Source organism: Oncorhynchus clarkii, chromosome 26 (genome assembly GCF_045791955.1).
Source record: "Oncorhynchus clarkii lewisi isolate Uvic-CL-2024 chromosome 26, UVic_Ocla_1.0, whole genome shotgun sequence".
Lineage (NCBI taxonomy): Eukaryota > Metazoa > Chordata > Actinopteri > Salmoniformes > Salmonidae > Oncorhynchus > Oncorhynchus clarkii.
Genome location: NC_092172.1, coordinates 3,259,261 through 3,283,475, shown reverse-complemented (window position 1 = coordinate 3,283,475; position 24,215 = coordinate 3,259,261). Strand labels below are relative to the sequence as shown.

Below are 24,215 nucleotides of genomic sequence, written 5' to 3'. Positions count from 1 at the left end.
CGACATGTTCTGCCCGCCCTGACAATGAGGCCGCCTGCCTGATCATTCAGCCTGCCCTGACCTCGAGCCTGCCTGCCCCCTTGTACCATTCGGACTCTGACCTGGTTAATGAACTTCTGCCTGTCCTCGACCTGCTTATTGCCTGCCCCTTGTATTCTAATAAATATCAGAGACTCAAACCATCTGCCTCCTGTGTCTGCATCTGGGTCTCGCCCTGTGTCGTTATAGTACGAACTGGCCATGACTGGCACAGCAGACTCGGACTGGCTCCGCAATACTGTCCCCCTGCAGGGAGCCAGCATTGAAAAACATTAGGAGCTACTTCAGAACCTTATGGAAGGTCTCCATACGCTGTTGGGATGCCATGATCAGGGTTTCAAGACATTCCTAGAGCAATTCTGTGGACTATCAGGCAGCATGCCACAACGAAGACCTCCCGGATGCTCAGTAATTTCCCTGCCAGTGATGATTTTGTACAGCCTGCTCCGGCTTCCCGAGAACCCCACCTACCTCCTCCTGAGCGCTATGTTGGGACCCTGGAACCTGCCGGGCGCTTCTTTCCCAGTGCTCTCTTATCTTTGTGCTGCGGCCCTCTTCGTTCCCTTCGGACCATTCAAGAATAGCGTATCTTATAACGCTAATGTTCTCCTGGGCTACGACGGTTTGGGAGCAACAATCCACCGTTTGCCTTCGTTTGGAGGATTTCATGGCGGAGGTGAGGAAGGTAATCGATTCTCCGGTGTCCGGGAGAGAGGGAAGTTACTTCGATTACGCCAAGAACCCTGTAGTGTGGAAGACTACGCAGTAGACTTTCGCACGTTGGCTGCCGAGAGTGCCTGGAACCCGGAGTCTGTTCGATACCTTTCTTTATGGACTATCCGAGGAGATTAAAGATGAGCTCGCAGCTCGGGAGTTACCACTGGACCTCGACTCCCTCATAGCCTTAACAATAAGGACCGATGGACGTCTACGGGAGCACAGGAGGGAGAGGAGTTCTGTTTTTATCGCCACTTGTTCGTCGACAGCTGCTTGCTCGCCCCTGAAGAACCCCGGAAGTCCCTGATGCCTGCATTTCTGAGAGGATCCGAAGGCACCCGAGTCCCCTCGGGAATCATCGGGAACGAGTGACTCATTTTCAACTGTGCCTACACAATGGGGCAGAGCTAGGTTGTCACATCAGAAACAACTACAGAGGCTTAACTCCAACAGTTGCCTGTGTTGTGGTGCTACAGGGCATTACAAATCCGCCTGTCCAGGAAAATACCAGATTCATCAGCTAGGTAAGAGTACTATGGTGGGCCATACTGGGAGTTTTCTAACTGGTTTTTCATAGGCAATGTCACTCATAGTATGGTGCTCTTTAACCTGCATGTGTCGGGCAATTTATACAGCTCCTTCTCATTGAATCTCCGCATGTTCCTGTTGTTTTGGGATTCGCATGGCTCCAGGTGCACAACCCCATTATTGAATGGTTCTATCCTGGGTTGGAGCCCGTTCTGCGACTCATATTGCCTTAAAGGCGGTGCAACCTGCATCGGGACATTCTCCTGTGGGCTCTGGTAAAGCCTAGGATTTATCCACCGTTCCCACGGAATACCAGGACCTACTGGAGGTGTTCAGCAAGGCTCAAGCCACCTCCCTCCGCATCATCCCTACGATTGCGGTATTGATCTCTTCCCGGGCACAACACTGTTTTGTGGGCGGCCATACTCCCTGTCTGAACCTGAGACCAAGGCCATGGAGGAGTACATTGAGGACTCTCTGGCTGCTGGGAGCACTCATCCTTCTGCCTCCCCTGCCGGCGCAGGGTTCTTTTTTGTGGAAAAAAAGGACAAGACCCTGCTTTCATGTATGGCCTCAATGATATCACAGTGAAGAATCACTACCCTCTACCACTCCTCTCCTCGGCTTTCTCCATCTTTTCCAAGTTGGCCCTTCGGAATGCCTAACACCTAGTTCGGATACACAAAGGAGACGAGTGGAAGATGGCCTTCAACACAGCTAGTGGACATTATGAGTCATGCCGTTTGGACTCACCAACGCTGCCGCAGTGTTCCAGGCAATTGGTCAACAATGTGCTCCATGACATGTTGAATAGATTTGTGTTAGTCTACCTCGACAACATCCTTTTTTTCTCCCATTCTGCTCAAGAACACATCCTCCATGTCCAACAAGTCCTTCAGTGCCTCCTAGAGAACCAGTTGTTTGTGAAAGCTGAGAAGTGCAAATTCCGCATCTCCATTATCTCCTTTCTGGGATACGCCATCACTGAAGGGAGTGTTCAGATGGATCCTGAAAAGGTAAAAGCGGTGGTGGATTGGTCCCAACCCACATGCAGAGTGCAGCTGCAACATTTCCTGGGATTTTCTCATTTCAACCGCTGCTTCATTCGGGGCTACAGCACCCTAGCGGCTCCCCTCGCTGCACTCACTTCTCCCAAGGTGCCGTTCACATGGTCTCCAGCTGTTGACAGGGCGTTCTTGGACCTCAAGCGTCGGTTTACTACAGCCCCCATCCATCCAGATCTGTCTGGTTAGTTCGTGGTTGAGGTCAACGCCTCTGACGTTGGAGTGGGGGCCATCCTGTCCCAGCAGTCTGCCCAGGACCAAAAGCTGCATCCCTGTGCCTTCCTGTCCCATCATCTCAACCCCGCTGAGAGAAATTACGACGTAGGAAATCGGGAACTTCTGGCGATCAAGATTGCGTTGGGGGAGTGGAGGCACTGGCTGGAAACATAATAATTTAGAATATCTCCACACCATCAAGCGCCTTAATTCTAGGCATGCCCGTTGTGCCCTGTTTTTCACCGGGTTCAATTTCACCATCTACTACCACCCAGGGTCCAAGAATGTGAAACTGGATGCTCTCTCTCACCAGTATAGTTCAGCTGCCACACAGTCTGACTCTGAGACCATCCTCTCTACCTCATGTTTGGCAGCTACAGTTGTCTGGGGTATCGAGAGCCTGGTTTGTAAGGCACAAGGTTACTAGACGGACCCTGGGGGGGCCGGCTAACCGAATGTTTGTCCCTGATTCGGCCTGATCTCAGGTTCTGGAATGGGCTCATTCCTCCAAGCTCACCTATCATCCCGGCTCCCGTCAAACTCTGGCCTTCCTCAGACAACGCTTCTGGTGGCCCACTATGGTTCCTGACGTCTCAGCCTTCGTTGCCGCATGCACGGTGTGTGATTAGAACAAGACTCCGAGGCAAGCTCCAGCTGGCCTCCTTCAGCCACTCCCTGTTCCTCATTTCCCCTGGTCCCAATATATCTCTGGATTTTGTCACTGGGCTTCCTCCGTCCGTTGGCAACACCACTATCCTGACAGTAGTGGATATGTTCTCTAAAGCCGCCCATTTCATCCATCTCCCAAACTTACCTTCAGCCAAGCTCATGGTGCAGCACGTCTTCCGAATCCATGGACTCCCTGTCGACATTGTCTCTGATCGTGGTCCTCGATTATTTTCCTGATTATGGAAGACGTTCTGCACCCTCATTGGGTCGTCGGCCAGCCTGTGCTCCGTGTTTCATCCCCAGTCCAAAGGCCTGTCGGAGCGTGCCAATCAAGACCTGGAGACTGCACTTAGGTGCCCCGTCTCGACCAACCCCACCACCTGGAGCCGGCAACTTGTGTGGGTGGAATACGCCCGGAACACTAGTCCCTGCTTGGCCACTGGGCTCTCGCCCTTTGACTGCTCAATGGGTTATCAGCCCCCGCTCTTCCCAAAGCAAGAAGAAGAAGTCAACATACCCTCGGCCCAGATGTTCGTCCGCCGCTGTCGGCATACCTGGAAGAGATCTCGGTCTGCTCTTGTCAAGGCCACCTCCAGGTATTGTCGACAAGCCTGACCATTCAGCCTGCCCTGATGTCGAGCCTGCCTGCCCCCTGTGCCTTTCGGACTCTGACCTGGTTAATGAACTTCTGCCTGTCTTCTAATAAATATCAGAAACTCAAACAATCTGCCTCCTGTGTCTGTATCGTGTTCTACGAAATTATATTAAGTTAAGCAGCTCTTGTCTGTGCCAACCTTTTTTGGAAATGTGGGGTTCCATGGGGATCGTATCGGGCCCACTCCACATTTAGTTCTGGTCGAGATCAGAACACATGAATGGGAGCTCATTTTACATCAGTACATGGCAAAGTTCACCCTGGAAAAAAACCTTTGGATCAAAACAGCTGTCAGGCTTCCCGTTCCTGAGAAAAATGTCCCCTCTACCCCTTAAAGTCATTAGCAATAGCCGGTCTACTCCTCAATGGTCGTCATTTAGAATGGGCCAGTGACCTGGCGGTTGGGTTCCTATTCTCAGGCCATGTTAGAGCCGTCACACTGCAAAGAACAGTTCCAAGGCTCAGTGACCAGGGCTATTCCATTACATGAGTTACTGCTGCTGAGGGGGACAGACGGCACAGTCACAGCTAATAATTTAAACCGAAGGCCTGTCAGAGCTATACATGTATAGTACCTGTATTGTCATTGTAGAGCACAGCCAAACTCAACTGGCGGACCATGGTCCGAGTCCGAACCCAGAGAAGGGTCATCTCGGACCGGACAACATCGCATTTTGTTATATAAAAGTCAATACATTATTTTTTAGACAGCTTTTAAAAAAGATACCGGGCGCAGCGGTTTGTTTTTCTCGCTCGCTCTCTCTCGAAGCAAAGCCCAACTCTACTAGTGCACTGTCTGATCCAATCGCGTGGTTATATGCAAATACAAGAGACTGCATCTTACCCAATCACATTCATCCAAATATCCTCCGCAGAACCTTTTGGAAAGCAGGCAGAAAGAAACAGCACGATATGACAGCCGTTCAACTATTAAATATTACAGATAGAAGGAGCTTAGATTCCAGTAACTTTGTTAATATGGCTTGTTTAAAAAAATAAATAAAGTTGACTCTGAAAAACGTATATTCAAAGGCGAGTGGACGGAACAGTATTTATTCAATCTCCCTGCAATTAGCAAAAAAACAATGTGCCTGATATGCAGTGAGTCTGGCACTTTTCACGAGAGCTACAATGTTAAGTGCCATTATGAGACCAGGCATAGTAAATTCAATCAAACGTATCCTCTGAACACGGAGGTGAGAAGAAACAAGATTAACCAATTTAAATACAAATATGAGCGGTCCACCACAATCCTTGTCAATTCCCCGACAGCCAAAAAACCTGCAACGGAGTGTTTCCTGAGGATATTTACAGATGCTGGGATGGTAAAATAATGCATGTGTGAAGTTGCTGACATCTTGCTTGAGCGGAAAACAAAAAGATGAGCTCAGGGAAGAAAATGTGTCTTTGAAGGAGCAGGCTGGTGGTTGTGACCCTGTCACTTTCTGGGGAAATATGGTCCCTGCAGCTGATGTCCGTGTGCTCAGGAGACTGGCACTATACATGCTGACCATGTTTGGCTCCACATACAGCTGTGAATCAGCCTTCTCCACAATGAACTTTATTAAAAACAAACACCGCACCAGGCTCACCAATGAACACCTGCACCAGTGTCTCAGAGTTTCTCTCACACCATTTGTGCCAAAGTTCAAAGGATTGGCAGGAGACAGAAAGTATAATTTCTCTTATTATTACAAGGCAAGGCCCAGACTGATTTATACATGAACATTGCATGGCCCACAGTGACGTTCTGTGCATTCAGATTATTATTTTTGTTCCTCTCCTTTGTTCTCCGTATTTTTTGTATTATTCAAGGCCCATGTACAATGGTTCACAGTGCACGTTTTGCATGGACAACTATGCAACTACTTTGTTCTTCAGCAATGTTCATGCAATGCGGCACATGTTTACATTCGAAAGAAGTTGTGAATAAATTCGGAGTCACATTTAATGTAATTAATGTACATTTTATATGACAACATGTTTCCAGCGCCGATAAAGCACGATATCCATCCGGACCTTTGCCACCTAGGAAATATGTATCACTGGACCTACTCAAATAGTAGTACCCCTGGTAAAGCTTAATGAGAGCTTCAGTTCCTTATGTCTCATCCTGTACTGTGTGTGTGTGTGTGTGTGTGTGTGTGTGTGTGTGTGTGTGTGTGTGTGTGTGTGTGTGTGTGTGTGTGTGTGTGTGTGTGTGTGTCTAGGTGTGTGTCTAGGTGTGTGTGTGTGTGTGTGTGTGTCTAGGTGTGTGTGTGTGTGTGTGTGTGTGTGTGTGTGTGTGTGTGTGTGTGTGTGTGTGTGTGTGTGTGTGTGTGTGTGTGTGTGTGTGTGTGTCTAGGTGTGTGTCTAGGTGTGTGTCTAGGTGTGTGTGTCTAGGTGTGTGTGTGTGTGTGTGTGTGTGTGTGTGTGTGTGTGTGTGTGTGTGTCTAGGTGTCTAGGTCTAGGTGTGTGTGTGTGTGTGTGTGTCTAGGTGTGTGTGTGTCTAGGTGTGTGTGTGTGTGTCTGATCCATGTCAACAAGGTATTCAAATAGTTACATTCCCTTTATTCCCACCTGAACAGTAGGCCATCTTAGTATGCATATCCCCTGTTATTCAAGGGCTTTTCCCACAGGTATTCACACTCTGTATCCTCCAATAGATGACAGTTTAATCTAGAATGTTAGATTGTGACATGAGCCGTTACATGGCTAAGTGTTACTGTCCCTTTCAATGGAGAGTTTAGATACAGTTTCTTTCCGGTATTCTTCAAGCTTGGCATTCATTCACAAAGAAACATCAATATCAATCTGAATTGGACATCGACATCCACCCCTCCTCTCTTCCAATGGCCTAAGCAAAAACCATGCAACTTAAAAAACCCTCTGCTTGATTTTTGATTGGTATCGAATGGCAAATAGGAAATTAGCCAAACTCGCTTCCTACCAATGGCCATGCACTGGTTGAGCTGTGTCTGCCCATTTCGCTCCGGTTTAATCGCAACAAATGCTATGACAGCAAGGAGACCCCAAGTGCTTTAGGGTCAGCAAGTTTCGTATAAGCGATAAGCAAGAGATCGTTGCGGCAGCGCTATATTGACGAAAACGTTGTCCAATGGGTGAATTCATTACCCTGACCAAGTTACACTGCTAGCCCTCCTTGTTAAGTCTTCATTTCGTTTCTATCTTTTTACCTACCAACAAGCAAGGTCAGGAAATGGCTGGGGAAAAAGGGAGTGAGGGGGCAAGGGCCAGACTGAGCCTGGGCGCCTACTCCATGTACAAATGCAAGCAAACCCATCAAGGTCGCCCCCGATGTCATCCAGCTGGCAGTAGTGGCGAAATGCAGAGCTTTTTGATTTCTCCATGTTGCACTGCTGATGTGGCTGCATGGAGCCTGGCTACCGACTCATCATGTTCTACTGTTCCAGCAGGACCAATGACTGAAAGGTATGACTGACAGAAGGTCCCTTGATTAATTAAAAAGATGACTGGGATATGAGTGTACACTACAGCTACATCATTGCAAGAGGTGGTGGGCATGGGTAAATTATAGTTGAATGGTAGTGTTCCAACGACATGTCTTGCTCTCCACTGTTGGTGTACCATGCTGTAGTATTGACCATGGTTCTTGCCTACAGAGCAGCAAGAGGAACTGGCCTTCCCTACCTTCAGGCTATGCTCAAAACCTCCACCCCAACCCAAGCAACCCGTCCTGCCACCTCTGGTCTCTTGGCCCTCCCACTCGGAAAACATCTGAAATCCTACCTCTTCAAGGAGTATTTTAAATAGTCCCACAGTTACCCTTGCACCCCCTTCTCACCCCCCCTGATAGCTACTTTATTGAGGAAAAATGTACTTACTATGATTGTGATATGTGGTAGTTCCACCTAGCTATCTTAAGACAAATTCACTGACTAAGTCACTCTGGATAAGATCGTCTGCTAAATGACTAAAATAAAAAATGTCTAATGTGGTGTGTCCTTAAACTGACAATGACTGTACTCAAATGTTTCACATAGTGACAAAGCCTCTACAATACCATTTACAAGGCAAACAGGGAAAACTATATAAATACAACATTTCTTTGTTTGTTCAAGGTGTTGCCATCTGGCGAGACACGAATATCATGTCAGCAAGCAAAGTAAATAGCTATCCCTCTTAGATAATTCATTTTCAACATCACATCAATGAAAATGGGTGGCAACAAATAACGAATGGCACAACAAATAAACACCAGACATTGATTTATGTTTGTTTAAATCAATCACAACATGCAAACAATTAATCTCATTTAGACCGTCTTCAATTATTTGCCAGCATATTTCTGACCTAAAAATCTGTGCTATCAAGTGTGGAGCGAGAAGCCTAATGCCTAATGCACTGAAACTTCTCCACTGAAAACGAGGAATAAGAACAACAGCGAAAGGGCCCGACTCCATCAAACTTCTCCACACTGAGTGCACTCTCCGCCGCTCAAGCCAAGAAGATACACCAACTGTTCGGAGACGTCAGAGAGTGGGTACAAAAACATCCGTGGCTGTGCCTCGATCCTATCAACCTCTCCACTCCGCTGAGCACATTGGGGCGTCCTCTCAGGCGCTCCCGCTGATCAGATCATTCCAAACAGCTCCTCTAGCCCCTCCAGTGCCATTACTCGCCCCACCTCTCTCCCTTCTGACCAGCTCACCCACCTCTCACCATCTGTGCCCTAACCTCCCCAATCTACGCCTTTCACAGCTGGGGTGCATTCCACGGGCCTGATGGTGCAGTGGAGAGATGGGTGAACTGTTACGCACCATGCCCGTCTCTTAAATATGAGGTGTGTGATTACGAGAGGGGATCGGAAAAGGAAAGGGAATTATTGTAGAAACTGTGCTTTCTCCAGAAGCTCCAGAGTGCCGCTACTTCTTCCCCCTTTCATTGTGAATCATATCATATTATAAGTGGGTTTTGTCCAGTGACAATGATACGTTGCACATCACTCCCTGCTCCTCGACAATCCCATTATGGATGATAAAGGGAGTTGGGGATGTTTGGGATGTGGCCTGAGAGCACTCAGGGGCTCCGTCCTAAATGGCACCCTATTCCCTATTTAATGCACTTCTTTTGGTGAGGGCCCATACGGCTCTGGTCAAAAGTAGTGCACTATATAGGGAATAAGGTGCCATTTAGTGACTCACCCTCTGTGCTTCAGACTAAAGGCAGTGAGGGAGGATGTATAAATGGGATCTAAAGCGATCTGCATCATCACCCAGCTAGTTTATCCCCCTGCACATCCTCTTGTTCATGCTTGATCATGGGCATCATGAGAGGCCATTGTGACACCAGTACCCACACTCGCTAATTGTGCTAGCTATGAACACACGACCACACACACTAATTGTGCTAATTGTGACTACAATCACATGCACGCACACACACACACACACACACACACACACACACACACACACACACACACACACACACACACACACACACACACACACACACACACACACACACACACACACACACACACACGGCTCACAGAATGACATCAGCAAAGAAATAGGTTTATTGATGTACTACTACCTTTGGGAGGAACTGGGTGTGTTAATCCACAAAGCCACATAGATATAGATTTTAAGTAAGTCTGTGTGACATTCTGACTCAGTCATTAACCATGTGGGTGATCACAATATGTCTGCCTTTGTGTGGTATGTACTTATCCCAAAATAGTTGACTTGAGTTTAATTTTTGACGTTCAAAAACCAACAATTATTGAATGTATATACAATTGAATCTGTGTTCGTGAGTCTGTGTGGCCTTAGCCTAAGGATTAGCATGGTTGCAAAGCAATAGGTGTAGTGTGCTCTCCACAGTAATAGCACATGTGAAATCCTTATTGAGTACAATCATTTTACCTCATGTTTCAGTTGTAGCCGAGTCTCAAGGATGGAATAAACTGACAATTGGTAGAAAGAACTCCTGCCTTGCCATGTTTTGAAAAGGTTGCTTCTTGGTAGGTAGATTTTACATCATAGCAATGGCACTTGAATTAAAACATGCAATCAAAATGTGGTACATGCACTGAAAATCTCTTTCCTAGGTCTCGTTCCAACAGGAATGTAGAAAATGTCACACATTTCTTACTGTGACACACTGTTGCCTATTATGGCAGAGCAGAGAAACCTAGGTCTACATTTGTGTCATAGCATTCCAAATTCCACACACACCAAGTATCGCCACCAATGTAACTCACACATAAACACTCTCCGACTTCCTACAACTTGAACTTAACCTCTTCCCTGAGCATTGTAAAGTGGAGCATCTCTGAAAAAAGTGGCTGCATAAATAAGCAACTGATGTGTGCCTCTTTCTCCATAAGTAGCATTAAGCTAAAACTCACGTGCCCTAGCTTCCATATGCACTACGCAATTAATAAAAAAAATCTGTTGGAGGTTCTAAAAGAACAAACATAAATAACAAAAACATCCGGGAACGGCGACAGAGGTGACCAGCAGACCACACAAAGTGGCTAGAACAACATCAATGTCACCTTGAATTAAATGATGTCATCATATCAAATAATGGCCCTGGTATTAAACGCAAGTGCAGTGACTTAACATCATTAGAAGCATTAGGCGCCTGCACCACCAATTTTTGCAATCTCTTCCAAGCTCCATGGAGACAGCACCAATAATATTTTGCAATAATGGATCATAAACAGAAATGTTTCAAATGTTTTGGAACACAGACAGAAAGCCTAATGATTTTGTTATTCCTCTTGCTGCTTTTGTCATGAGGAGAAGTGAGTGGTCGGACTGCACTGGCCGTCCAACCGAATGTTTAGATCACAAATAGATTGTGGCAGGTTCAAGGGTCGCCTCATTAATATGCATTAAGTTCAGTAGAGGCTGCTGAGGGGAGGACGGCTTATAATAAATGACTGGAATGGAGCGAATGGAATAGCATCAAACCATGTGTTTGATGTATTTGACACATTCCACTGATTCCGCTTCAGCCATTACCACGAGCCCGTCCTCCCTAATTAAGGTGCCACCAACCTCCAGTGATTAATTTCATTCACCTGGACCTATCAGAGGTTTGCTTTGGAAAGCGCATATTTCCTAATACTGGGCCCTTTGAAATGAAAAGGGTGGTAGAGGAGGGCCTCATCTGAATCACATTATCAATACAGCAGAAAATATGTTAAAAAATAGACTCACGGACGTAAATTACTGTAATTAAGCAATCAGAACTCGTTTGGCAACGGTTCATTGGATGTCAGTCAAACAGGACTGATTTTCTTGCCCACACGAAATGTCAACAGCTCTCAAGATGTTGATGATTGGCTGGAAATGTAACATTATGCTAATTGTATGCACAGTTGAAGTCAGAAGTTTACATACACTTAGGTTGGAGTCATTAAAACTCGTTTTTAAACCACTCCACAAATTTCTTGTTAACAAACTATGGTTTGGGCAAGTCGGTTAGGACCTCTACTTTGTGCATGACACAAGTCATTTTTCCAACAATTGTTTACAGACAGATTATTTCACTGAAAATTCACTGTATCACAATTCCAGTGGGAATTGGGAATTCCAATTCTCACATTTACCTCTTTGATGGTGGATAATACTTGGTTTCACATTACCTTTCCAAGGAGGGATGTGTGTGGAAAGAAGCATACTGTACTAATACGTCACTGACAGTTCAACAGTATCACAATACCAAGAGGCGTATTTACAGATGAGAAAATAACTACAAATGTTTGACCTAGTTGATAACATTTGATGACATAGGGCTGTGCAGTTATTTTTATGTTGAGGGATGTTTTCTGCATGTCTGACTGGTGTTGACTCACCCAGCCAGGTGGAAGGCTGCAAAGCCACACATAAAGTGGCAATGCAGACCCGTGTCACTGAGGACAGGGGACCACCACATGGCAATCAATGACACACTTGACATTTAAAGCTTGTATAAATCAGCTGCTAATGGGAAAGTCAATGGAAAGTCAAAATGACACAGCAGTTCATTATTTATGTATCTCAAATAATCAATGGGAACTCAAGGAGTTGGCCAATTACAAGTGACACCGTCGCCCTGTCTCTCCCCGCTCAAGTCCTAGGGGTGTTTGCTTGTTCAGTTCCTGATCAATACACACTGGGCACACGCTGGTTGAATCAACATGGAATAGACAAAGAATTGACATCTGTGCCCAGTGGGTAAGTAGTATTGCGCTAGATCAAGCGGGCTTCATTTAATGTGAAATGTCAGAATAATAGTTGAGAGAAATGTATTTCAGCTTGTATTTCTTTCATCACATTCCCAGTGGGTCAGACGTTTACATACACTCAAATAGTATTTGGTAGCACTGTCTTTAAATTGTTTAACTTCGGTCAAATGTTTCAGGTAGCCTTCCACAAGCTTTTTTGCCCATTCCTCCTGACAGAGCTGATGTAACTGAGTCAGGTTTGTAGGCCTCCTTGCTCGCACATTTTCTATGGGATTGAGGTTATTTTCCTTCCTCATGATGCTATCTATTTTGTGAAGTGCACCAGTCCTTCCTGCAGCAAAGCACCCTCACAACATGATGCTGCCACCCTCGTGCTTCACGGCTGGGATGGTGTTCTTCGGCTTGCAAGCTTCCCCCTTTTTCCTCCAAACATAACGATGGTCAATTTTGGTCAGTTCTATTTTTGTTTTATCAGACCAGAGGACATTTCTCCAAAAAAGTACGATCTTCGTCCTCATCTGCAAACCGTAGTTTGGCTTTTTTAAGGCGGTTTTGGAGCAGTGTGTCACGTTCTGACCTCTATTTCTGTTGTTTTGTATTTATTTAGTATGGTCAGGGCGTGAGTTGGGTGGGCAGTCTATGTTTGTTTTTCTATGTTTTGGGGCATTTCTATGTTTTCGGCCTAGTATGGTTCTCAATCAGAGGCAGGTGTCATTAGTTGTCTCTGATTGAGAATCATACTTAGGTAGCCTGGGTTTCACTGTGTGTTTGGGGGTGATTGTTCCTGTCACTGTGTTTGTTGTCATAGGATAGGACTGTTTTGCGTTTTCACATTTCTTGTTTTTGTTAGTTTGTTCATGTGTAGTGATTTATTAAAACATGAATAACCACCACGCTGCGCTTTGGTCCGCTTCTCTTCCTCCTACAGACGAACGCCCTTACAGAATCACCCCCCTACCAAGGACCAAGCGGCGTGGTAAACAGAGGCTGCAGCAACAGCAGCAGCAGGAGAAGCGACTGGTGCAGCAGGAGCAACAGCAGCAGCAGCAAAGGCAGCAGCAGGAGGAGCAACAGCAGCAGCAGGAGAAGCGACTGGTGCAGCAGGAGCAACAGCAGCAGCAGCAAAGGCAGCAGCAGGAGGAGCAACAGCAGCAGCAGCAGAAGCAGCAGTGGGAGAGGCTGCACTACTTGGAGAGATGGACTTGGGAGGAGATTCTAGACGGGAAAGGACCCTGGGCAGAGCCAGGAGAATATTGCCGCCCCAAGGCCGAGCTGGAGGCAGCAAAAGCAGAGAGGCGGCATTATGAGGAACTAGCACGGCAGAGCGGATGGAAGCCCGAGAGTCACCCCCAAAAATTTCTTGGGGGGGGGCACAGGGGGAGTGTGGCAGAGTCAGGAGTCAGACCTGAGCCAACTCCCCCCGTTTATCGTGAGGAGCCAAGGAGGAGCTCAGAACCAGAGCTGGTGTTGGAGGTGAGCGAAGCAGAGACTGTGAAGGAGTTAATGGGGAAATTGGAGGAGAGTGATATGAGGGACTTGCTGGTTTGGTGCATGAGGCACGACATTCGCCCGACGGAGCGTGTCAGGGATTTAATGGCACCGGGGTCAGCTCTCCATACTCATCCTGAGGTGCGTGCGAGGGGTCTGGTGAAGACTGTGCCAGCCTCACGCACCAGGCCTCCTGTGCATCTCCCTAGCCTTGCACGTCCTGTGCCATCTCAGCACTACAGTGCTCCTAGCAGTGCTAACTGTGGCGGGCGTGGTGCTGGTCAGGCACCGTGTTATGCAGTTGTGCGCACGGTGTCCCCAGTACGCGTGCTTAGCCCGGTGCGCTACATCCCAGCTCCCCACATCTGCCGGGCTAGGGTGAAGATCCAGCCAGGGCGGTTGGTGCCAGCCCTGCTCTCAAGATCTCCAGTACGCCTTCACGGCCCGGTCTATCCGTCACCACCTCCACGCACCAGCCCTCCGGTGGCAGCCCCCCGTACCAGGCTGTCTCTCCGGCCCATCCTTACAGGGGCTTCCTCCTCTCCAGCGCTGTCGGAGCCTCCCGCCTGTCCGGCGCCTCTGCCGGAGCCTCCCGCCTGTCCGGCGCCTCTGCCGGAGCCTCCCGCCTGTCCGGCGCCTCTGCCGGAGCCTCCCGCCTGTCCGGCGCCTCTGCCGGAGCCTCCCGCCTGTCCGGCGCCTCTGCCGGAGCCTCCCGCCTGTCCGGCGCCTCTGCCGGAGCCTCCCGCCTGTCCGGCGCCTCTGCCGGAGCCTCCCGCCTGTCCGGCGCCGCTGCCGGAGCCTCCCGCCTGTCCGGCGCCGCTGCCGGAGTCTCCCGCCTCTCCGGCGCTACCAGGGCCTTCCTTTTCTCCAGCGTTGCCGGAGCTTCCCGTCTGCCCAGCGCCAGCTGAGCTTCCCGTCTGCCCAGCGCCAGCTGAGCTTCCCGTCTGCCCAGCGCCGCCAGCGCCGCCCGTCTGCCCAGCGCCGCCAGCGCCGCCCGTCTGCCCGGAGCCGCCAGTGCCGCCCGTCTGCCAGGAGCCGCCAGTGCCGCCCGTCTGCCAGGGGCCGCCAGTGCCGCCCGTCAGCCAGGGGCCGCCAGTGCCGCCAGTCAGCCAGGGGCCGCCAGTGCCGCCAGTCAGCCAGGGGCCGCCAGTGCCGCCAGTCAGCCAGGGGCCGCCAGTGCCGCCAGTCAGCCAGGGGCCGCCAGTGCCGCCAGTCAGCCAGGGGCCGCCAGTGCCGCCAGTCAGCCAGGGGCCGCCAGTGCCGCCAGTCAGCCAGGGGCCGCCAGTGCCGCCAGTCAGCCAGGGGCCGCCAGTCAGCCAGGGGCCGCCAGTCAGCCAGGGGCCGCCAGTGCCGCCAGTCAGCCAGGGGCCGCAAGTAAGCCAGGGGCCGCCAGTGCCGTCAGTCAGCCAGGGGCCGCCCGAGCAGCTGCCCCTCTGTCCAGAGCAGCTGTCGCCCTTCTGTCCCGAGCTGCTGCCGCCCCTCTGTCCCGAGCAGCTGCCGCCCCTCTGTCCCGAGCTGCTATCGCCCCTCTGTCCCGAGCTGCTATCGCCCCTCTGTCCCGAGCTGCTATCGCCCCTCTGTCCCGAGCAGTTGTCCCTCTGTCCCGAGCAGTTGTCCCTCTGTCCCGAGCAGCTGCTTCACCTCTGTCCCGAGCTGCCCCTCTGTCCCGAGCAGCCCCTCTGTCCAGTGGGGTCATTGAGAGGGGTGGTCATGGTGAGTAAGCCAGGGAGGCGGACAATAAGGCGGACTAAGACAATGGTGAAGTGGGGTCCGCGTCCCGCGCCAGAGCCGCCACCGCGGACAGACGCCCACCCAGACCCTCCCCTATAGGTCAAGGTTTTGCGGCCGGAGTCCGCACCTTTGGGGGGGGGTACTGTCACGTTCTGACCTCTATTTCTGTTGTTTTGTATTTATTTAGTATGGTCAGGGCGTGAGTTGGGTGGGCAGTCTATGTTTGTTTTTCTATGTTTTGGGGCATTTCTATGTTTTCGGCCTAGTATGGTTCTCAATCAGAGGCAGGTGTCATTAGTTGTCTCTGATTGAGAATCATACTTAGGTAGCCTGGGTTTCACTGTGTGTTTGGGGGTGATTGTTCCTGTCACTGTGTTTGTTGTCATAGGATAGGACTGTTTTGCGTTTTCACATTTCTTGTTTTTGTTAGTTTGTTCATGTGTAGTGATTTATTAAAACATGAATAACCACCACGCTGCGCTTTGGTCCGCTTCTCTTCCTCCTACAGACGAACGCCCTTACACAGTGGCTTCTTCCTTGCTGAGCGGCCTTTCAGGTTATGTCGATATAGGACTTGTTTTACTGTGGATATAGATGCTTTTGTACCTGTTTCCTCCAGCATCTTCACAAGGTCCTTTGCTGTTGTTCTGGGATTGATTTGTACTTTTCGCACCAAAGTACATTCATCTCTAGGAGACAGAACACGTCTCCTTCCTGAGCTTCCATGGCTGCGCTGTTCCATGATGTTTATACTTGCTTACTATTGCTTGTACAAATGAACGTGGTATCTTCAGCCATTTGGAAATTGCTCCCAAGGATGAACCAGACTTCTGGAGGTCTACAATCTTTTTTCTGGCGTCGGCTGATTTCTTTTGATTTTCTCATTATGTCAAGCAAAAAGGCACTGAGTTTGAAGGTAGGCCTTGAAATACATCCACGGGTGCATCTCCAATTGACTCAAATAATGTCAATTAGCCTATCAGAAGCGTCTAAAGCCATGACATAATTTTCTGGAATTTTCCAAGCTGTCTAAAGGCACAGTCAACTTAGTGTATGCAAACTTCTGACCCACTGGAATTGTGATACAGTGAATTATAGGTGAAATAATCTGTCTGTAAACAATTGTTGGAAAAATTACTTGTGTCATGCACAAAGTAATGTCCTAACCGACTTGCCAAACTATAGATTAGTAACAAGAAATTTGTGGAGTGGTTGAAAAAACTAGTTTTAAAGACTCCAACCTAAATGTATGTAAACTTCCGACTTCAATTTTATGTAAATAGGTATTTCTGTTTTTCTATTTTAATACATTTCCAAATATTTCAAAAAAACTATTTTTGCTTTTTCATTATTGGGTATTGTGTGTGGATTGATGAGACAAAAAAGCAATTGAATCCATTTTAGAATAAGGCTGTAGTGTAACAAATTGTGGAAAAAGTCAAGGGGTCTGAATACTTTCTAAATGCACTATAGGTGGGCTGAAACCCAGACTTAATCCTCACATAGGTCATGCTCAGGATTATGTTTCTCAAATAAATAAGAATAGCCCAGTGGCAAAGGAGGGCTATAAGCGCAAACATTGAGAAATTAATCGATGAAGTACACTGAGAAAGTCAAATCAAAAATTTAATCAAATTTTATTTGTCACAGACACGTGTTTAGCAGATGTTATTGCGGGTGTAGCGAAATGTAACGAAATGTAGCAAAGTGCTCTCGGCAATTGCTTCTATTTAATTCCAAGCTAATTATTTCTCCTATTTACCTCTTTGATGGTGGATAATACTTGGTTTCACAACTTTTCCCTCTAGGCAATGACAGGTTGAGACACCGGGAGGTGTTTTTCAAACATTGCAGGGTTAACGAAGTAGGGGTCAGCTATGGTTTGCTCTTGTAATCACAAGATACTATAACCATCCTACTACTCACACCAGTAGGTACATGCGTTATATATTCATTGTAGTGGGACCCTTATAGTATATTCTGATTACAATAGAACATAGGGCTTAAGCAAACCAGAGTTGAGAGTTGTTAAACCTGCAATGAAAATGGGCCATCATGGTGGATGTAATAGTGAGGAGGATCCCACTTTTGAAACCAGTAGCTACAATAAGAGCTGTATACAGTATAAAGTATGTCTCTCATTGTAACTACTGGTGACAGTGCGCTTTAGATCTGAGTATGGAGGTGTGGGATTGGTTGGTTCAAATGGAAACAATGTTGGGGTGGAAAAAGGAGGGTCTCGGACAATCAAGTTGGCTAAGAATGTATGGAAACACTCGACACGGGGGAACAGTGCTATCAGTCTTAGACCAAGCAGTTTGCTTATCTGACTGCTCCCTCATCAAAGCGATTAAGCAATTATGATGATTACAGTGCACTGACGAAATGGGGAAGCACCTTCGAGTGTTGAGTACTAAGCATTCGCCAAGATAACTGCTTCATTTGTGCTTGATCAAATTTTGTATTTGTATCCCTGTCACTCCCTGATCTGTTTCACCTGTCATTGTGCTTGTCTCGACCACCTCCAGGTGTCACCCATCTTCCCCATTATCCCCTGTGTACTTATACCTGTGTTTTCTGTTTGTCTGTTGCCAGTTCCTCTTATTTGTCAAGTTTACCAGTGTTCGTCATGTCAGCTGCTGCTTTTTCTAGTCTCTCTTTTCTCGCCTGACTGACCACTCTACCTGCCCCTGAGCCTGCCTTCTGTCCTGTACCTTGCCCCCTCTGGATTACTGAACTCTGCCTGTCCCTGACCCTGAGCCTGCCTTCTGTCCTGTACCTTGCCCGCATCTGGATTACTGAACACTGCCTGTCCCTGACCCTAGGCCTGCCTTCTGTCCTGTACCTTGCCCGCATCTGGATTACTGAACACTGCCTGTCCCTGACCCTGAGCCTGCTTTCTGTCCTGTACCTTGCCACCTCTGGATTACTGATCTCTGCCTGACCCTGAGCCTGCCTTCTGTCCTGTACCTTGCCACCTCTGGATTACTGAACTCTGCCTGATCCTGAGCCTGCCTTCTGTCCTGTACCTTGCCAACTCTGGATTACTGATCTCTGCCTGTCCCTGAGCCTGTCTGCCTTCTGTCCTGTACCTTGCCAACTCTGGATTACTGATCTCTGCCTGACCCTGAGCCTGCCTTCTGTCCTGTACCTTGCCCCCCTCTGAATTACTGAACTCTGCCTGACCCTGAGCCTGCCTGCTGTCTGGTACCTTTGCTCCACCTCTGGATTACTGAACTCTGCCTGACCCTGAGCCTGCCTGCTGTCCGGTACCTTCGCTCCACCACTGGATTACTGATCTCTGCCTGACCCTAAATCTGCCTGTCTGTTTGCCTGCCCCTGGTGTTACAATAAACATGGTTACTTCACAAGGTCTGCACTTGGGTCTTACCTTGATTCCTGATAATCCCTGACGTATCGGTACAGTGTGTCTTAGGTTCAGGGAATTGATGAGGCCTTTTAGGCAGGTTTAGAAATACAAAATAAACTACTTGAGGCTTTTATAACTTAAATAGCAATACATGAACTTTGACAGAGATTTTTCAGAGTTATTTTTGCTAACAGTATAATACAGTACCTTAATATGTTGTAGACTAGATGGGTCATAACTTTGATTTGGAAGGTATGTCAAGTCAATGTGGTCAAAATTAACAGGGGGGTGAAGCATTATTAACTATTTAATAACCAACATAGAAACAACATCAATGAAATCTAATATACAGTAGATGCTCTATAATGTTTAATACAGCAGTAATATCCGCACTCAATGTAGTCTTATTGCAAAATGAAGTGAGCGCCCGCTCTCAATGTAGTCTTATTGCAAAATGAAGTGAGCGCCTGCTCTCAATGTAGTCTTATTGCAAAATGAAGTGAGCGCCTGCTCTCAATGTAGTCTTTTGATGAACCCCATACCCCATCATTATTAAAGAAATGCCAACTGTTAAATAGACCTAACAGAAACACAATTTGCTCATACAGACAAGAGTGCCATAATTTGACGCAACACCATCACCACAGGCACCTTCTTTCATGTATCGCCAACATTCGTAGAATATGACGATATAACATGAGTCATTATTTACTACTGATTGAGTAGCTGGACTCTGTTACATAAGCACTAAGCCTAGGGTAACGTAGGGTAACGTGGGGTAACGAGCCACCTGGGGTACCTGCCCCCACTACTCTTGCTCATTGTTATCCATCTCATCTAAAACTGACACTATGATTCTTAGGTAAGTCGATCTAATATTTCATCATTTAGAAAAAGTTACAAACACAATCTGATTAAAAACTTCTTAAGGATGATGCGGAATTTAATCCCAGTGCAGGAACACCAACGGGCGGAAATTTCAGAACGCCAACTATAGTTTTCGATAAAACTCAAACTTTCATTAAAACACACATGCAAGGTACTGAATTAAAGCTACACTCGTTGTGAATCTAGCCACCAAGTCAGATTTGTAAAAAGCTTTTCGGCGAAAGCATGAGAAGCTATTATCTGATAGCATGCACCCCCCCAAAATACCAGAACGCCACCTAAACAACAGATTTTGCGGTAGCCGGCGCTACACAAAACGCAGAAATAAAATATAAAACATTCATTACCTTTGACGAGCTTCTCTGTTGGCACTACTATATGTCCCATAAACATCACAATTGGGTCTTTTTCCCGATTAAATCCGTCAAAGTATGCCAAAATGTCCATTTATGAAGGCCGTCTGATCCAAGGAAAATGCAGCTTTACGACGACGCAACGTCACTTTTAAAATTAACAAAGTTGCCTATAAACTTTTACAAATCACTTCAAACGACTCTTGTAAACCAACTTTAGGTATTAATAAACGTTAATAATCGATCAAATTGATCACGGGGCGATCTGTATTCGATAGCAGCAAGTCTTGAAATCATTGTCCATTTTTTTCACTTTCATAATTTCCTGGGTGCACCCCAAGACAGGAAGTGCCTATACGTCATCCCACCAAGGATAAACGTGCAAAGAAATGCCAGTATTGGCGACATCGTGTGAAAGCTGTAGGCGTTGTAAACGGAATCTCATCTATTTTTTGTCGCCTTATACAATACATTGACTGGCGGATGAATATCTTTTTTGTGTTTTTGGTGAACATTTTTACTCCTAAACACGCTCTGTTATAGCCACAGACACGATTTTACCAGTTTTAGAGACTTCAGAGTGTTTTCTATACACACATACTTATCATTTGCATATACTATATTCCTGGCATGAGTAGCAGGACTTTGAAATGTTGCGCGATTTTTAACAAAAAGCTGCGGAAATTCGCAGCTTCCTTAACAGGTTTTAAGTTAGATCTATAAACATACATACACCTGATTCAACTGGTTAACTAATCATCAAGCCCTTGATTTATTAAATCAGATGTGCTAGTTAGTGCTGGAATAGATCAAACAGATGGAATGGTTATGTGCACTTAATAACATTAGATTTAGAAGCACTGACATACTATATACAGTGCATTCAGAAAGTATTCAGAGCTTTTCACTTTTTCCACAATTTATTATGTTACAGCCTTATTCTAAAATGTATTCAATAGTTTTTTCCCTTCACCAATCTACACACAATACCCCATGGTGGCAGCATGATGGTGATGCAGCATGATGCTGCCACCACGCTTCACTGTAGAAATGGTATTGCCCAGGTGACGAGCGGAGCTTGGTTTCCTCCAGGACACTTTGCATTCAGGCCGAAGAGTTCAATTTTGGTTTCATCAGACCAGAGAATCTTGTTTATCCCCCTTTTTCTCCCCAATTTCGTCATATCCAATGATGAAATTGTTTCATCGCTGCAGCTCCCCAAATGGGCTCGGGAGAGGCGAAGGTCGAGTCATGCGTCCTCCGAAACATGACTCGCCAAACCGCCCTCCTTAACACCTGCCCTCTCAACTTGGAAGCCAGCCACACCAATGTGTCGGAGGAAACACCTTTCAACTGACAACCGAAGTCAGCCTGCAGGCGCCCGGCCCGCCACAAGGAGTCGCTAGAGCGTGATGAGACAAGTTTTTTTTTAAACGCCCATACCCTCTCCTAACCCGGATGATGCTAGGACTCCCGGTCATGGCCGGTTATGACACAATCTGGAATTGAACCCAGGTCTGTAGTGATGCCTCAAGTACTGCGATGCAGTGCCTTAGACCACTGTGCCACTCGTGAGGCCTCTGTTTTTTTTTGTGTGTTTTTTTTCCATTTGCAAACCATCCTCAAAACCTGTTTTTGTTTTGTCATTATGGGGTATTATGTGTAGATTGACGAGGGGAAAAAATATTTAATAATTTTTAGAATAAGGCTGTAACGTAACAAAATGTGGAAAAGTCAGGGGGTCTGAATACTTTCTAAATGCACTGTTTATACACACCATTAGTGGAGCATAAAGATAATTATAAACTGGGTGGTTCGAGCCCTGAATGCTGATTGGCTGAAAGCCATGGTATATGAGACCGTATACCACGGGCATGACAAAATATGAATTTGTATTGCTCTAATTACTTTGTTAAGCAGTTTATAATAGCAATAAAGCTTTTCGGGCTGAGGGCAGTGTCCAACGCATTGTGTCATATACCACACCCCCTTGTACCGTATTGCTTAAATAATCCAGAGTTTTTAATGAAGCAGTAACATTTAAGGCAATCCAATGCAAGTCAATGGTACCTAAATTAGCATTTTCCATGTCCAAATTATGTACAGGTAAATTTATTGAGTTACACAGTCAGTTTTTAGATACTTTATTTTAAGGATGATTTGGCACGAAAATTCAAAGAGGGACCTTACATCAAAACCTCATCTTAATGAGGATATTAATTGTGACATTTGCAATGCCATTTTGTTTCAATATTTGATTAGTTTAATTAAATAAAATTGTATAAAATAGATTTTAACACACTAATCTTTGGGGGCAAGATACCCAGGTACTTGGGAAAAACTCCCCTTTTCTAAACACATATCATTAAATAACAACAAAAAAAGTGTCAATTGTAGCCACTTAATATCCTTCATAGTTTGTTTTCCTAAGCATGACCATCATCCACATACCAAATGTTTTAACCAAACTTAACTTTTCTTGCGTCAAAAATTGGTAATTGTTCTTAGGGGGGAACCTAAGTCACCCCACTTTTGCCACATAACTCAGAAAGTAATACCACAGTGCCATCAGTCTGTGTAAAAATGTATCCAAGAGCAGTAGGAAATAGCCAAGCCCTAAAGCTATCTATCAAACCAAATAACCCTATCAACCCCAACAACACCATCAAAATGTTATCCTGAAGTTTCCAGACAGTGCAAAGGAACAAGCAGCCTTACGTACATCATTGTGGTCATCGTTCATTCATTGTTACAGTTAATTGTCGCTCAATGAGGCATTGCAATATGAGAACGTGTGTGTGTGTGTGTGTGTGTGTGTGTGTGTGTGTGTGTGTGTGTGTGTGTGTGTGTGTGTGTGTGTGTGTGTGTGTGTGTGTGCGTGTGCGTGTGCGTGTGTGTGTATGCGTGCGTGTGCGTGTGTGACAGATAAATTAGGAGGGATCGCAATCCAAAACCTTACCTCGGGAGGCTATATGAATAAATAGTCGGGGGTCAGCTGCTCGTATCGCCGCGGTGTACTTGTCCTCTCTCCCGGGAACCTGTGCTTTCTTTTCTGGCATAAGCCGGACCCTTAGCCGGCCCCCTTCGCGCCCAACCACCATTCTAAAATACTTGTTAGGTCCATTTCCAGGAAAAATACCGGGTCTTCTTCGTAGACTGTCAGTCCACCGCAACCCGTTTTAACCACGTCCTCCCCAATTTCCACCACGACTTGATTTGATTTTCGGCTGGCTTTCGTCAAACCCAAATTCAGAACTTTGGACAGCAACGGATTGTAGCGGTAAGAGAACTGTCCACCAGCACTGGTTGAATTCTCTGCCGTCATGCTATCGATTGCAGCCAACTTTGGGTCGAGAAAAGTAGCAACCGTTTTTTGTAAGGGTATGCAGTTCATCCTTAAGTTAGCGCTCACCATATAGCACCCATTAAAAGTCCGACAATTTCCGTTAAGTGGGCGTTTGATCAATTCGGCCATGTAGTAGCGCAACAGAGAGGGCACTGCAAAATCAATGGCCAGGTTTTTCCTCTTGAGTCGGGAGTTGTAGGTCTGGTTGGAGTCTTTTTTGCTGCTGATATCCCCGCCGCTGCTGTTGCCGAGCCCCGCGGAGGGGAACGCAAGCCCTGTGGTGGTCCTTTGCAAGGCGCACTGCAGCTCAGCGAGAAACGCTGCAGACCAAACGAGCGAGAATAACATCCTGGTCGTCATGCTTGGAATTGGAAATTCTCCTTTTTGATCCTCTTTTATCACCTTTCCCTTCCCTCCTTTTTTTCACCGACACAGCACAAAATCAAAGCGCAAATCAATTATCATGCGGGCTCTGTAGTTCTGGCTTGTGACACCCGCGGCACATTTGTTTGGTGATAGCGGTGACTGTTGCTACTATCCCCTTTTCCTTAAAGACGAAAAGTGTAATCCTTTTTCCTCCCTAAATTATGTCCTTTGTCACGGGTATATGGCCCCAATTACTGCAGGGCTCTGCTTGATATGCCACTCGGGTCCGCTTCAGTGGCTGTCAAAGGCTCCTTGTGTGTGTCTCGTGGAACAGTTGTGGCAGTACAAGTAGTCGTTTTGTCAGCAGAGATATGCAGTATTGCTTGCTCCTCTCATAACGCCTCGCACACACCGGGTGGGTTAACCTGCATGCGTTCCAGCAAAAGCCCATTCATTTCAGTGAAAGGCAAAGGCACCGCTGCTACCCATCTGACGGACTACAGTATTTTGCGATTCGTGCAGTGTTTCTCATGCATTGGATTTTTTTCCATTTGTGCGTTGCTTTGCAGTGCGGTACCA

General features: G+C 46.9%; 1 protein-coding gene across 1 annotated transcript in view; it reads right to left on the bottom strand.

Moving 5' to 3' along the window:
* Positions 1-23,630, bottom strand: part of LOC139384404 (ALK tyrosine kinase receptor-like) — a 658,145-nt gene extending 634,515 nt beyond the window's left edge. Inside the window, 2 exon segments of the mRNA XM_071129162.1 lie at positions 22,884-23,012; positions 23,015-23,630. Of these exon segments, the coding sequence (XP_070985263.1) occupies positions 22,884-23,012; positions 23,015-23,630 (745 nt within the window).
* Positions 23,631-24,215: the final 585 nt, after the last annotated feature.